The sequence below is a fragment of the Larus michahellis genome, unplaced genomic scaffold (genome assembly GCF_964199755.1).
Source record: "Larus michahellis unplaced genomic scaffold, bLarMic1.1 SCAFFOLD_52, whole genome shotgun sequence".
In the NCBI taxonomy this organism is placed as follows: Eukaryota; Metazoa; Chordata; class Aves; order Charadriiformes; family Laridae; genus Larus; species Larus michahellis.
In genome coordinates this window covers 907,048-920,360 of record NW_027435923.1, presented here as the reverse complement: position 1 = coordinate 920,360, position 13,313 = coordinate 907,048, and the positions used below count along the sequence as shown (strand labels likewise).

At 64.2% G+C, this 13,313-nt stretch overlaps 1 protein-coding gene across 1 annotated transcript; it reads left to right on the top strand.

Annotated features, from left to right (window-relative positions):
- The first annotated feature begins 1,597 nt into the window (after positions 1–1,597).
- LOC141736778 (protein NDRG2-like) lies at positions 1,598–12,981 on the top strand. Its single transcript, XM_074571347.1, has 14 exons — positions 1,598–1,601; positions 1,663–1,783; positions 2,832–2,894; positions 2,975–3,035; positions 3,692–3,778; positions 4,235–4,291; positions 4,506–4,600; positions 5,159–5,210; positions 5,334–5,381; positions 5,448–5,483; positions 5,894–5,945; positions 6,330–6,368; positions 6,946–7,107; positions 12,941–12,981. Exons 1-14 carry the CDS (start codon positions 1,598–1,600, stop codon positions 12,979–12,981), a joined length of 918 nt encoding a protein of 305 aa, XP_074427448.1.
- Positions 12,982–13,313: the final 332 nt, after the last annotated feature.

The window sequence follows — 13,313 nt, the reverse complement described above, 5'->3', positions numbered from 1 at the left end:
TCCCGTCCCGTACCTCATGTAGCTTATCAGGGAACCACAGATGTTGTGTCCTTCATGCCAGCTGCGGCTATTTTCTACCTCAGAAGCCTCTTGATTTTATACTTTTCCTTAATGTGTGAACAATGCTGTACTTTTGTATTTTTTAGCCAATTTAGTATTTATTCCACACCTTCTCCATGTGGTTCCTGGTTTCACTGCAGCTCTGAAGAGAATGTTAGCAAAGAGGTAACCGGGACAGTGAAAACAGTACTCAAAGACAGGGAGAGCAAGCTCTACATTACTCTCTTGGCACTTTGGATGTGGGACATACAGCGAGATGTTTGCTGCTTTTGCGTTTGGCTGTTGGGAGATTTACAGCACAAAGATATCTAGTTGATTTGAAGCAGTTCTGAGAAAGTCTAAACATAATCCCCACTTCTCCCTCCTGGCACTTTCCATGTGGGAGATATAGCAGGATGTATATTGGTTTTGAGGACAACTCAATGGACAGTGTAGGGAGAAAACCTCCTGGCTCCTTGAATGCCGTTTCTGGAGACACTGCGATCAATGTGGGAGATATGTCAAGATGTGTGTTTGTTTTGAGGACGGCTCTCTGGAGAGTCTTAGCAAAGAGGTCACACAGATAATCAGAGCAATTCTCAGAGACACTGAGAACAAGCTCCGCAATTCCCTCCTGGCACTTTCCCTGTAGGAGATACCGCAAGACGTTTCTGTATATTGGGCACAGCGCTCTGCACGGTGTTAGCAGAGACTTCCCCGGGACAGTGAAACCCTATGTCAGAGACACTGAGAAGAAGCCCCAATGTTCCCTCCAGGCACTTTCAGTGTGGGTGCTTTCTCCACGTGGTTCCTGGTTTCACTGCAGCTCTGAAGAGAATGTTAGCAAAGAGGTAACCGGGACAGTGAAAACAGTACTCAAAGACAGGGAGAGCAAGCTCTTCTAGATGGGGGACCAGGCCCACACATGGGGGGCCCAGACCCAGAGATGGGGGTTCCAGACCCACAGATGGGGGTCCCAGACCTGGAGATGGGGGTTCTAGACCCACACCTGGGGGTCCCAAACCCATAGATGGGGGACCAGGCCCAGAGATGGGGGGACAGACCCACACATGGGGGGCCCAGACCCAGAGATGGGGGACCAGGGCCACACCTGGGGGTTCTAGACCCATAGAGGTGGGTCCCAGAGCCACACATGGGGGGCCCAGACCCATAGATGGGGGACCAGGCTCACACACGGGGGGCCCAGACCCAGAGGTGGAGGGACGGACCCACACATGGGGGGCCCAGACCCAGAGACGGGTGTTCCAGACCCACACCTGGGGGTCCCAGACCTGGAGATAGGGGTTCTAGACCCACACCAGGGGGTACAAGACCCATTGATGGGGGACCCAGACCCAGAGATGGGGGGACAGACCCACAGGTGGGGGTCCCAGCCCCATAGATGTGTGTGCCCCTGGACACCTGGGTCCCCTCTGCCCCATAGATCCGGGTCCAGCCCCATAGGTGGGGGTCCCCCCGGCCACCTGGGTCCCCTCCCCAGTCCCCTGGGTCCCCCCTCCCCGGGCACCTGGGGCCCTTCCATCCCTTCCCTGGCCCCATGGGTGCCCCCTGCCCCACGGCCGTGGGTCCAGCCCCATAGCCGTGGGGTGGGGCTGTCCCCAGACGAGTCGTGCTTCACCCCGCTCTTCGCCCACGAGGAGATGGGGGAGATCGTCAAGAACTTCCTGGTGGTCCACGTCGACCCCCCCGGCATGGAGGAGGGCGCCCCCCCCTACCCCCCAGGGTGCAACCCACGGCGCCCCGCGACCCCCATCGCCCGCCCCCCAACCCCCCCCTCCCCCAGCCCCGCTGATCCCGCCCCGCTTGATCCCGCTTGAACCCTTGATTGACCACCTTGAGTCTCCATTGCCCCTCCCCGTTGGCCCCGCTGACCCCCAAGTTGGCCCCGCTGACCCACAGTTGACCTCCCATGATCCCATTGACCCCCAAGTTGGCCCCACTGACCCACAGTTGACCTCCCATGATCCCATTGACCCCCAAGTTGGCCCCATTGACCCCACCGACCCCCGAGTTGACCCTGTTGGCCCCCCAGTTGGCTTCACTGACCCCCAAGTTGGCCCCACCGACCTCCCGGTTAACCCCAGTGACCCCCAAGTTGGCCCCGCTGACCCACAGTTGACCTCCCATGATCCCATTGACCCCCAAGTTGGCCCCGTTGACCCCACCGACCCCTGAGTTGACCCTGTTGGCCCCCCAGTTGGCTTCATTGACCCCCAAGTTGGCCCCGCTGACCCCCAAGTTGGCCCCGTTGACCCACAGTTGACCTCCCATGATCCCATTGACCCCACCGACCCCCGAGTTGACCCTGTTGGCCCCCCAGTTGGCTTCATTGACCCCCAAGTTGGCCCCGCTGACCCCCAAGTTGGCCCCATTGACCCACAGTTGACGTCCCATGATCCCATTGACCCCACCGGCCCCCGAGTTGACCCTATTGGCCCCCCAGTTGTCTTCATTGACCCCCAAGTTGGCCCCACCGACCTCCCGGTTGACCCCAGTGACCCCCAACTTGGCCCCGCTGACCCCCAAGTTGGCCCCGCTGACCCACAGTTGACCTCCCATGATCCCATTGACCCCCAAGTTGGCCCCGTTGACCCACAGTTGACCTCCCATGATCCCATTGACCCCCAAGTTGGCCCCGTTGACCCACAGTTGACCTCCCATGATCCCATTGACCCCCAAGCTGGCCCCATTGACCCCACCAACCCCCGAGTTGACCCCGTTGACCCCCTGTCACCCCCCCGTTGACCCGTTGACCCCCCCCTGCCCCCCAGGTACCAGTACCCCTCGCTGGAGCAACTGGCCGAGATGATCCCCTGCATCCTCCAGTACCTCAAGTGAGTGGGGGGCTGCCCCATAGCGGGGGGGGGGGATCAGGATGACCTTGACCTCGTGACACTCCACCCCCCGCCCCCAGCATCGCCAGCATCATCGGGATGGGGGTGGGGGCCGGCGCCTTCGTCCTGGCGAAATTTGGGGTGAGTGGGGCTGGGGGGGGGGGGGGCACATGGAGGGGCTCGGGGGTGGTTATGGGGCATCTTGGGGGGGGGAGATCTGTGGGTCCTTGGAGGGGGGGTCCTGAGGGTCTCTGGGGGGGGTGTATGGGGCATCTGGGGGGGGTTCTGTGGGGTTCTGTGGGTCTCAGGGGGGCTATGGGTCACCTGGGGGGGATCTGTGGGTCTGGCGGGGGGGTTGCGGGGCATCTGGGGGGACACATGTGGGTCGGGGGGGAGGGGAGTGTCATTGTGGGTCTGGAGGGGGTTTGGGGGGGTTCCTTGGGGGAGAACTTGGGGGTCGCTGTGGGGCTGGAGGGATCTGGGGGGGTTCTGGAGGGGTCCTGAAGGGTCTCCAGGGGGGGAATTTGGGGGTCTGGGGGGGTCGCTGTGGGTCTGGAGGGCTCTGGGGGGGGAATCTATGGGGCTGGGGAGGTCGCTATGGGGCAGGGGGGTCGCTGTGGGGCAGGAGGGCCCTTGGGTGGGATCGCTGTGGGTCCGGAGGAGGTTTGAGGAGCTCCTGCGTTGGGTTCTTGGGGGTCACTGTGGGGCCGGCGGGGAATCTATGGGTCCGGGGAGGTGTCTATGTGGCAGAGAGGACCGCCGTGGGGCAGGAGGTGACCCCCGGCCCTGCCCCACAGCTGCTGCACCCCGAGGCGGTGGAGGGGCTGGTGCTGGTCAACATCAACCCCCAGGCCAAGGGCTGGATGGACTGGGCCGCGCACAAGGTGGGGCGGTCGTGGGGCGGCCATGGGGCGGCTGTGGGGCGCTCTAGTGGGTCTCCGTGGGCATATGGGGCACCTTTAGGTCTTCTATGGGTCTCCATGGGGCACCTATGGGTCACTTATGGGTCTCCATGGGGCTACGGAGCAGCCGCGAGTCACTTATGGGTCTCCACGGCGCTATGGGGCACCTCTAGATGTTCTGTGGGTCACTTACGGGTGTCCATGGGACTATGGGGCACCTATGGGTCCCGCCGGGTCCCTGTGGGTCCCACGGGTCTCTGTGGGTCCCATGGGTCCCAATGGGTCCCGTGGGTCTCTATGGGTCACTGTGGGTCTCTATGGGTCTTATGGGTCGCTATGGGTCTCTGTGGGTCCCATGGGTCCCTGTAGGTTCCATGGGTCCCGTGGCTCCTTATGGGTCGCTGTGGGTCCCATGGCGCCCCACTTGCTGCCCCACAGCTCTCGGGCCTGACGTCCTCCACCACCGACATGATCCTGGCCCATCTCTTCACCCAGGTGGGGCCGGGGGCACTTGTGGGGCCGGGGGGAGGAACTTGTGGGGCTGGGGGCATCAGTTATGGGTCCTGGGGGGTCACTTGTGGGTCGGTGGTGAGTCAGCCGTGGCCCTGGGGTGGGTCAGTTATGGGTCTCGGGGTGGGTTACGGGTCGGTTGTGGGTCCGGGGAGCGGCGGGGGGTCAGTTGCGGCTCACTTGTGGGTCTGCCCCACAGGAGGAGCTGTCGGCCGCCCCCCCGGCCGTGCAGAGCAGCCGGGCCCGGCTGGGGGCGACCCCCAACGCCCCCCTGCTGTGGGGCATGTACAACAGGTGGGGGGCTGTGGGGCACTGGGAGGCACTGGGCTGTACTGGGGGGCACTGGGAGGGGGCTGTGGGGCACTGGGAGGGCACTGGGTTATACTGGGAGGCACTGGGGGGGGGCTGTGGGGCACTGGGAGGGCACTGGGATATACTGGGAGGCACTGGGAGGGGGCTGTGGGGCACTGGGCTATACTGGGAGGCACTGGGAGGGGGCTGTGGGGCACTGGGAGGGACTGGGCTGTACTGGGGGGCACTAGGAGGGACTGGGCTGTACTGGGAGGCACTGGGAGGGCACTGGGCTATACTGGGAGGGCACCGGGGGGGCACCGGTGTGTACTGGTGTGTACTGGGGGCACTCACCGTGGCGGTGGTGGCTCCCTGCTCCTGCTCCTGCTCCTGCCGGGGCCGCGCAGCCGCTGTGACCTGGGCCTGGCGCGCAGCGGGGCCGGCAGCCTGCGGTGAGCGACCCCCCCTCGCCCCTCTGACCTTTGACCCCGTGCCTCCGGGATGGCCTCCGACCCCCCACAGTGACCTTTGACCCCCTCTCCCCTCCACCCCCCCCCAAAGCTGCCCCATGTTGCTGGTGGTGGGCGACGGCTCCCCCCACGAGGAGGCCGTGGTGAGTGACGTCACCTGACCCCGCCCCCCCGTGAGGTCACGTGCCGGGGTCACATGGCCCGTCCCGTGACCCTCGTGGAGTCACGTGACCCCCGCCACGGCCCGTCCCCCCCCCCCCCCCCAGGTGGAGTGCAACGCCAAGCTGGACCCCACCCAGACCTCCTTCCTCAAGGTGACCTTTGACCCCCCGACCCCGTGACCTTTGACCCCCTACACCGTGACCTTTGACACCCCACAGATGGCGGACGGAGGGGGGCAGCCCCAGCTCAGCCAGGTGAGGGGTCAAAGGTCACCAGCGCCAACGGGGGGGCGTGGCTTAAGGGGGAGGGGGCGTGGTCTGGGAGACTGAGGGGGCATGGCCTAAGGGGGGGCGTGGCCTGGCACCGGCCTTCTATGGGGGGCTGTAGGGGCAGGGCTTGGAAGGGAGGGGGCGTGGCGTAAGGGGGCACCAAAGCCATAGAAGGGGTTGGTTGGGGGGGCGTGGCTAAGGGGGGAGGGGGCGTGGCCTCAGGGCGTCCCCCATATAAGGGGGGTGTGGGTGTGGTTTGAGGGGGAGGGGGCGTAGCCTAAGGGGAGGGAGCGGGGCTTAAAGGGGAGGGGCCACCTATGGGGGGGTTGGGGTGTGGCTTAAAGGGGGCGTGGCCTAAAGGGGCGTGGTCTTGACCCCCCCCCCGCCCCCCCCAGCCGGCCAAGCTGACAGAGGCCTTCAAGTACTTCGTGCAGGGCATGGGCTACAGTGAGTACAATTAGTGCTCATTAATATTCATGAGAGCTCATTAACCCCCCCCCCGCGGGGGTAATTAATCCCCCCCCCCCCCCGGGGAGAAATTAGCACCCAAGGGGGGGGGCAATTAATTGCCCTGGGGGGTAATGAAGACCCCCGGGGACAGCAATTAATGACCCCTGGGTTAATTAGTGCTCCGGGGGGGGTAATTAACTGCTTTTCCTGGGGTATAAATCTGCCCGAGGGGGTGGGGTGCATTATTAGCCCCCCTGCAGGTTAATTAATGGCCCTGGGGGGGTAATGAATGGCTGCGGGGGGGGGGGGGGGTGTGGGGGTAATCAGTGACCCGGGGGGGGTAATTAATTGCTCTGGGGGGTTAATTACCCCGCCCCCCAGTCCCCCACGTCCTGGACCGCAAGCGCAGCGTGGGGCCAGGTAGGGAGAGACGTCAGCGATGATGTCAGCGGTGATGTCACGCGTGAGGCCACACCCTCCCCCCCCGCCTCACGTCACCTCCCCCCTCCCCCTCCCCCCCTCCAACGTGTGACGGCACCGCCCCTTTGTGAGGTCACGTGTGATGTCACGGGGTGCACGAGGGGCGTGGCCTCGGGGAGGGGGCATGGCCTCGGGGACGCCTCCCCTGCACTAACCCCGTGGGGGGGCGTGGCCTAATAAAGGGGGCGTGTCCTGCAGCTCCGCACTAACCCCACTGGGGGCTTGGGGGCATGGCTTGCGGCAAGGGGGCGTGGCCTCCTCCCTTCCATTAACCCTACTGGAGCCGCTTGGAGGGGGCGGGGCCTGTTTCCTTGCGTTGGCGTGGGGCGGGGCTTCGGGGAGGGGGCGTGGCTTCGGGGAGGGGGCGTGGCCTACACCCCGGGGGCGGGGCCTGAGGGCATTTCCCCCTGCACTAACCCCCCTGGGGGGGGGGGCGCTGCGGGGGGCGGGGGGGGCTCCAAGGGGCGGGGCTTGCGGGGCAGGGGACGTGTCCCCTGACGCCACGCCCTCCCGGCAGTGGCGGCGGCGGCCATGACGCGCCTCTCCCGCTTCCGCACCGCCTCCGTCTCCAGCTCCGCCTCCGGGGAGGGCGAGCGGGGCCGCAGCCGCACCCTCTCTCGGGGCAGCCTGGGGGGGGCGCCCCCGCCCCATAGACCCCGCCCCGCTTTGGATTTGGAAGGCCACGGGAACCCCCCAAAAAAACGCACCCGGGAAGCGCCAAAACCACTCCAGGGTCCCGTCCCCCCCCCCCAAGTCCCCCCCAAACCCCCTTGGAACCCCCCCCCAAATCCATCCCCAACTCCCCCCCCTCCCGCCCCCAAAAACCCTGGGATGCCCCAAAACCACCCCAGGACCCCCAAAAATCCACCCAGGACCCCCCCAAATCTACCCAAGGCCTCCCTGAATCCCCCCCAACCCCACCCAGGACCCCCCAAATCTCTTGGGATGCCCCAAAACCACCCTGGGACCCCCCCCCCAAATCCCCCAGGACCCTCCAAATCCCCCAGGAACCCCCCAGAATGCAGACGAGAGTCCCCAGAACCACCACCCCCCCCAAGATCCATCCAGGACCCCCCCAAATCCCCTTGGGATGCCCCAAAACCCCCCCGGGAGCCCCCAAAAATCACCACAGGGATCCCCAAAAACCCCGGAACGGCTCAACACCACCCCAGAACCTTCCAGAATTCCCCAAGACCCCCTCCCAAATCACCCCAGGGACCCCCAAAACCCTCACAATGCCCCTCCCCCCCCCAACCCCACCCAGGACCCTCCGAAAATCCCCTTGGGATCCCCCAAAACCACCCCGGGACCTTCCAAAATCGACCCCCCTCTACCCCCCCCCCCCAAGCCACTCCGGAACCTCCAAAAACCCCCCAGAACTCCCCAAAACGCCCTGGGACCCCCCCCCCCAAAATCCATCCAACGCCCCTCTGAAGCCCCCCAGGGACCCCCCCCAAAACCCCCTGGGATGCCCCAAAACCATCCCGGGACGCCCAAACCCCCGAGACCCCCCCCCCTCCCCAAAAAATACCCCCAAACCTCCTGGCACCCCCTAATGCTCCCTCAGCCACCCCCCACCCCAATCACTTGGGACCCCCCCAATCTCCCCCCAGGATCCCCCTAGAGCCCCCAACCCCCCCTAGGGCACCCCAGGGCCCCGCAAAATCTCCCCTGAGACCCCCCAAGATCCCCAATAGCCCCCTGATGCCCCCCAGGACCCCCCAATACCCCCCCCAGACGCCTCTGGGACCCCCTGAGATCCCCAATAGCCCCCTGATACCCCCCAGGACCCCCAATACCCCCCCGAGACCCCCCCCAGGAGCCTCTGGGACCCCTCGAGACTCCCCAGGACCCCCCGACCCCCCTCAGGGATCGACCCCCACCCTCCCCCCCCCGGCCTCAAGCTGCAACCTTCGACCCCCGCCGGAGCCACGTCCGAGCGCGCACGGAGACCGCGTTCCCGGCGCCAGAACCGACTTTTAATCCCCCGCCCCGAGAAAACCGAATAAAGCGGCGGCGGCGGCCGCGGGCCGCACTGCGCAGGCGCGGCGCCCTCCGCCTCTTTAAAGGGACTCAGCGCGCCGGCGCGGATCCCTCCGCCTCCGGACAGGGGCGCGTTACGCGAACCCCTCCGCGCCGCTCCCCGGCCCCGCCCCTCCGGGGGAGCGGGGCGGTGCGTCAGGCGCGTGCGCAGTGCGTCGGGCGCGTGCGGGGAGGGGGGGGGGGGGGGTGTGTGCGCCGCCATCTTAAGGGGCTGGGCGCCATTTCGTGGGGTAGAGCGGGCGAGTTGAGGGGAAAAGTAGGCAAATTGGGGGGAAAGTGAGGGGAATTTACCGGACAGCCGTACTGCGCATGTGCGTCCTCTTTTCCGTACGGCTCATGGCGCCCCCCTGTGCCGTACAGCCGCACTGCGCATGCGCGACGTCTTCTCCGTACGGCTCATGGCGCCCCCCTGTGCCGTACAGCCGTACTGCGCATGCGCGGACTCTTTTCCGTACAGTCGTACGGCTCATGGCGCCCCCCAGTGCCGTACAGCCGTACTGCGCATGCGCGGCGCCTTTTCCCTACGGCTCATGGCGCCCCCCTTGTGCCGTACAGCTGTACTGCGCATGCGCGTCCTCTTTCCCGTACAGCCGTACTGCGCATGCGCGGACTCTTTTCCGTACAGCCGTACGGCTCATGGCGCCTACCTCTGCCGTACAGCCGTACTGCGCATGCGCGGCCTCTTTTCTGTGCAGCCGTACGGCTCATGGCGCCCCCCTGTGCCGTACAGCCGTACTGCGCATGCGCGGACTCTTTTCCGTACAGCCGTACGGCTCATGGCGCCCCCCTTGTGCCGTACAGCCGCACTGCGCATGCGCGGCCTCTTTTTCGTACAGCCGTACTGCGCATGCGCGAACTCTTTTCCGTACAGCCGTACGGCTCATGGCGCCTACCTCTGCCGTACAGCCGTACTGCGCATGCGCGGCGCCATTTACGTACAGCCGTACTGCGCATGCGCGGCCTCTTTTTTCGTACAGCCGTACTGCGCATGCGCAGCCTCTTTTCCGTACAGCCGTACGGATCATGGCGCCCCCTGTGCCGTACAGCCGCACTGCGCATGCGCGGACTCTTTTCCGTACAGCCCTACTGCGCATGCGCGGCGTCTTTTCCGTACAGCCGTACGGCTCATGGCGGCTCCCAGTGCCGTACAGCCGTACTGCGCACGCGCGGCCTCTTTTCCGTGCAGCCGTACGGCTCATGGCGCCCCCCAGTGCCTTACTGCCGTACTGCGCATGAGTGGCCTCTTTTCCGTACAGCCGTACGGCTCATGGCGCCCCCCTGTGCCGTACAGCCGCACTGCGCACGCGCGGCGCCTTTCCCGTTGGTTGACCGACGGGCGCCGCCATGAGGGAGCGGGGGGCCCTTCCCCGACGGCTGCGGAGGAGGGAAGGGGTTTTTCTCCAGTTTCGGCGCCGGGGGTCGGCCGGGAGAGGGGTCGGCGGGTTCACCGGCCTCCGCCGCGTCGGTTTTGCCCCTGGGTTTGGGTGTCGGCAGGGTCCCATCTGCTCTGGCCACCAAAGGGTGACGGACGCGGCAAGCGGGGCCCCGTGAGGAGGCGGGTGGGTGCGTGGTGCTGGGAGGGACGGTGCCACCGGTGGCTACGCGACACCGTGTGACGGCTTGGCGGTGGGGTGTTCTTGTTTTTGTGGTTTTTTTTTTAATTTTGGAGGCGCGAAGTGGCGAGTAAAGCGGGATCTTGGCACCGGACGCGACTCGGGCAAGGCGAGCGATGGCTGGTGGCCTGCAGCAGCGATTCTTTCTCCCACGTTGTACGGTGGGTGAAGGTTCAAGTGTCCTTTGGGTCTGTTTTCCGGGGCGTCTGTGAGCCTCAAAGCGGCAGCCCGAAACCATGGGGGGCAGGCGGGCGCGAGGCCGGGGTAAAGGAGCAGGAGACGGGAATGGCCGCGGGCAGGCTGAGGTTTTCGGGCGGTATCTCAGCCCACGCCTTTTGGTTGGCTTTTTTTTTTTTCCCCTTCGGGCGCAGGACGCGCGTGGAGAGGGGCTAAGCCGAGGCAGCGGCAAGGAGGCGCTTGGGGCCGGTGACTTCTCGCGCGGGCGACGGTCGTTTTGTGTCCCGGTGTCTCCGGCGAGGACGGCCGCGGCGAGCAGCGTCCTGTCGTGCTTCGGAGGAAGGGGAAGCCGCGGGAGAGGTCGGCGCTGGCCTCTCCGCAACTTCTCGCTGGCGCCGTTTTCTTTTCCTCAATGGCGGACGACGAAGAGGAACCCGGTGACCAAGGGAATGTCCCGGAGGGTCGAGGCGCTGGGTTTTTTTTTTTGACGACAAGGGATTTAAGGCCTCCGGCCCTCCGGAAGCCAAGTTGAGCGGCCGGAGCCGGGGAGGGCTTGGGAGGAGGGGAGAAGTTTGGGAGTCGCAGGGAGGCGTTTTGGAGACGGGCAGAGGGCTGGACGCCGTCCCCTTTGGGTAGGCAACGGGAGCGGGATGGTCGTCAGCACGACGCTAGCGCGAGCCGGGCAGGGCGGTTCCGGCCTGTGTCCGTTGTGCGGTGTGCGCGGCGTGTTTTCTGTGGCTTAGACCTTCCGTGGGTCTCGATGTTCTCCCTACGTTTGAGGAGCGCGGTCTGTGCTTGAGGCACCATCCCTAGAGCCTCGAAGGCCCGTCCTCATCGGCATCGCCCCAGTCGGGGGCTGCTTTTCTTGCGTCGTAAGCTTAAAGCGTGGCTGGGTCCGGCGTCTCGGAAGTTTCTGGACGGTCCTGGTTTGCAGCCTTGCTCCTGGCTGTGGGAGCAGCTCTCTTCTCTAGCCATCCATTTTCAGTGACTGCGACTTCTTCCCTGCGTCCTTGAGTTCTTGGGTCTGGGAGCCGGGCGTCCTGCGCGTTCGTCTTCTCCGTTTGAGAGTCGCTCGTTGTCCCGGGCCGTGGCGTTGTGCTCATTTCCTGGGGCTTCCCTCGAGCCTTTCTCACGTCGCCGTCGTGGTCCCGCAGGTCTTCTTGCCTGACGGTCGCTTACGTTGGGGTGTCGTCCTCCTCGCCGAGAGTCTTCTCTCCTCGCCGAGGGGCGTTGTTCGCCGTGTGGTGTGTGGCGTTGGGTCTGTGCTTGCGCGTGTTGGGGCTCGGAGCTGCTCTGCCCGGTCGCGTAGAGTCAGGGGGAGGAGGAACAGCAAAAGAGTTCGCGGTTAATACGTTCTAACGAGGCCGTCGAGGCCAAGGTGGTGGAGTCAATTCCCATCGAGTAGCCATCAGCAGGTGGCGTGGGCAGCTCTTTAATTAAGGGTTTTTTTTGGGATGAGCAGAGCTGTACCTGCGTCTGCTATATTAGAGAAACGATGTTATCGTATGGAAAGATCTGTCCCACAGCCAACTTTTGTCTCCGTGGTTCTCCCCCTCTCGCGTTCTCCTGTCTGGGCTGTAGCCCATGGCTGTCTTCTTTCCCCTGTGGCTCCCTTTGCCCGTCCCCTGCCGCCCCGGCTTCTCTGCCCCGCAGCAGACGGCCGTTGTCTCGGGTTTACGTGATGAGGTCTTTGCGGGGGTGGGTTGTGTGAGAAGACACCAGGAGCTCCCCCCACGCTGGGCACAGCCAGCTGAGAGAGGGACCTGCCGCTGGTCAAACAAGGCCGCGGTCGGCAACGCCGGCCGGGAGCGGAGCAGAGAGTCCCCTGCAACCCGTGGAGGCCCCGCTGTCGGCGCAGAAAATTAATTTCTCCCCGTGTCTCGTCGAGGAAGGGCAGCGACGGAGCGGCTGGGTGGGTCCCCAGGGGCCAGCCGAGGTCAACCCACCACAGATGACTTCTGCTGCGCTCCCTGGCCTCGTCTTTTCACGCTTGACTGGGTTTCTTGTACCCGGTCTCTTTCGAGACTTAATTTCTTGCTTTCCATCTCTTTCTTTCTGATTCTGATGTTTCTTGATCCCCGTCAGTTTTCAGTTCTTCTTGCTGCCTTTCCCTCTATCTGTCTCCCCAAAATAAATTTTAATTTCTTTCCCATGTTTCTTGTACCCCGTCGTTTTTCATCATCGTCTTCCTCTCTTTCTGTGCAGTCCTGCGTACCTGTCTTTCAAGTCTTGGGTATGATTCTTGCATCCTGCGCCTTTCGAAATTTTGGGTCTCCGTCTCCTACTAACCATTTCCCTGTCTGTGATTCCCCATTCTTCCCTCTCTGTCCTGCACCCTGTCACTTTTTTCATGTTTTTTTTCTACATCTCCCTGTTATTTTTTTGCTTATGTTTCTTGTGCCCTGTTGTTTTTCGAAGTTTTCTTTCAACGTGTGCTTCTGTCGGGGTCCCTGTTTCTCTTTTCTGTCTGCGAGAGGCTCAGGGGAGGGGGTGATGTGCTGTGGGGCTTTGGCAATGGCCCCTCTTCCCAATGGGCTCCAGCTGGGGCTGAGGACGCCCAGGTGGGACCCGTGAGGTGACCATGGTCTGGGCCAAGGGCTTAAGAGGGCTGCAGGTGGGGATGGGCCTGCTGTGCTGAGGGTCTCTAGCTGGGGAGGGGGTGCCTGGGCACGGCTGCAGGCCAGCGCTGGCTAAGGAGTCAAACGAAGTGGGTTCCATAGAGCTTTAGAACAAGGCACAGTTTTCCCTCCTCGCGTTTGGGTGTGGGAGCAATCTCTCGATGTCCGGATATATGGAAATTTTGGAGGCTGGCGCGGCGCCAAGGGAAAGGGTGGTTTTGAGGCTGAAGGCAGCAGGAAAATGCTCCAAAATTTCCATATATCGGGAGATAGGGAGATTGCTCCCACGCCCAAAGAGCCAGGAGGGAAAGCCGTGCCTTGTTGGAAAGCTCTTTGGCAGCCGCTCGCGTGGCTCCACAGCCCGTGGGGCTGCGGGCTTTGCGGCGGCCATCAGCCTCGGCGCCACCGGCGCCCACGTGGCGCCGCCGCGCCAG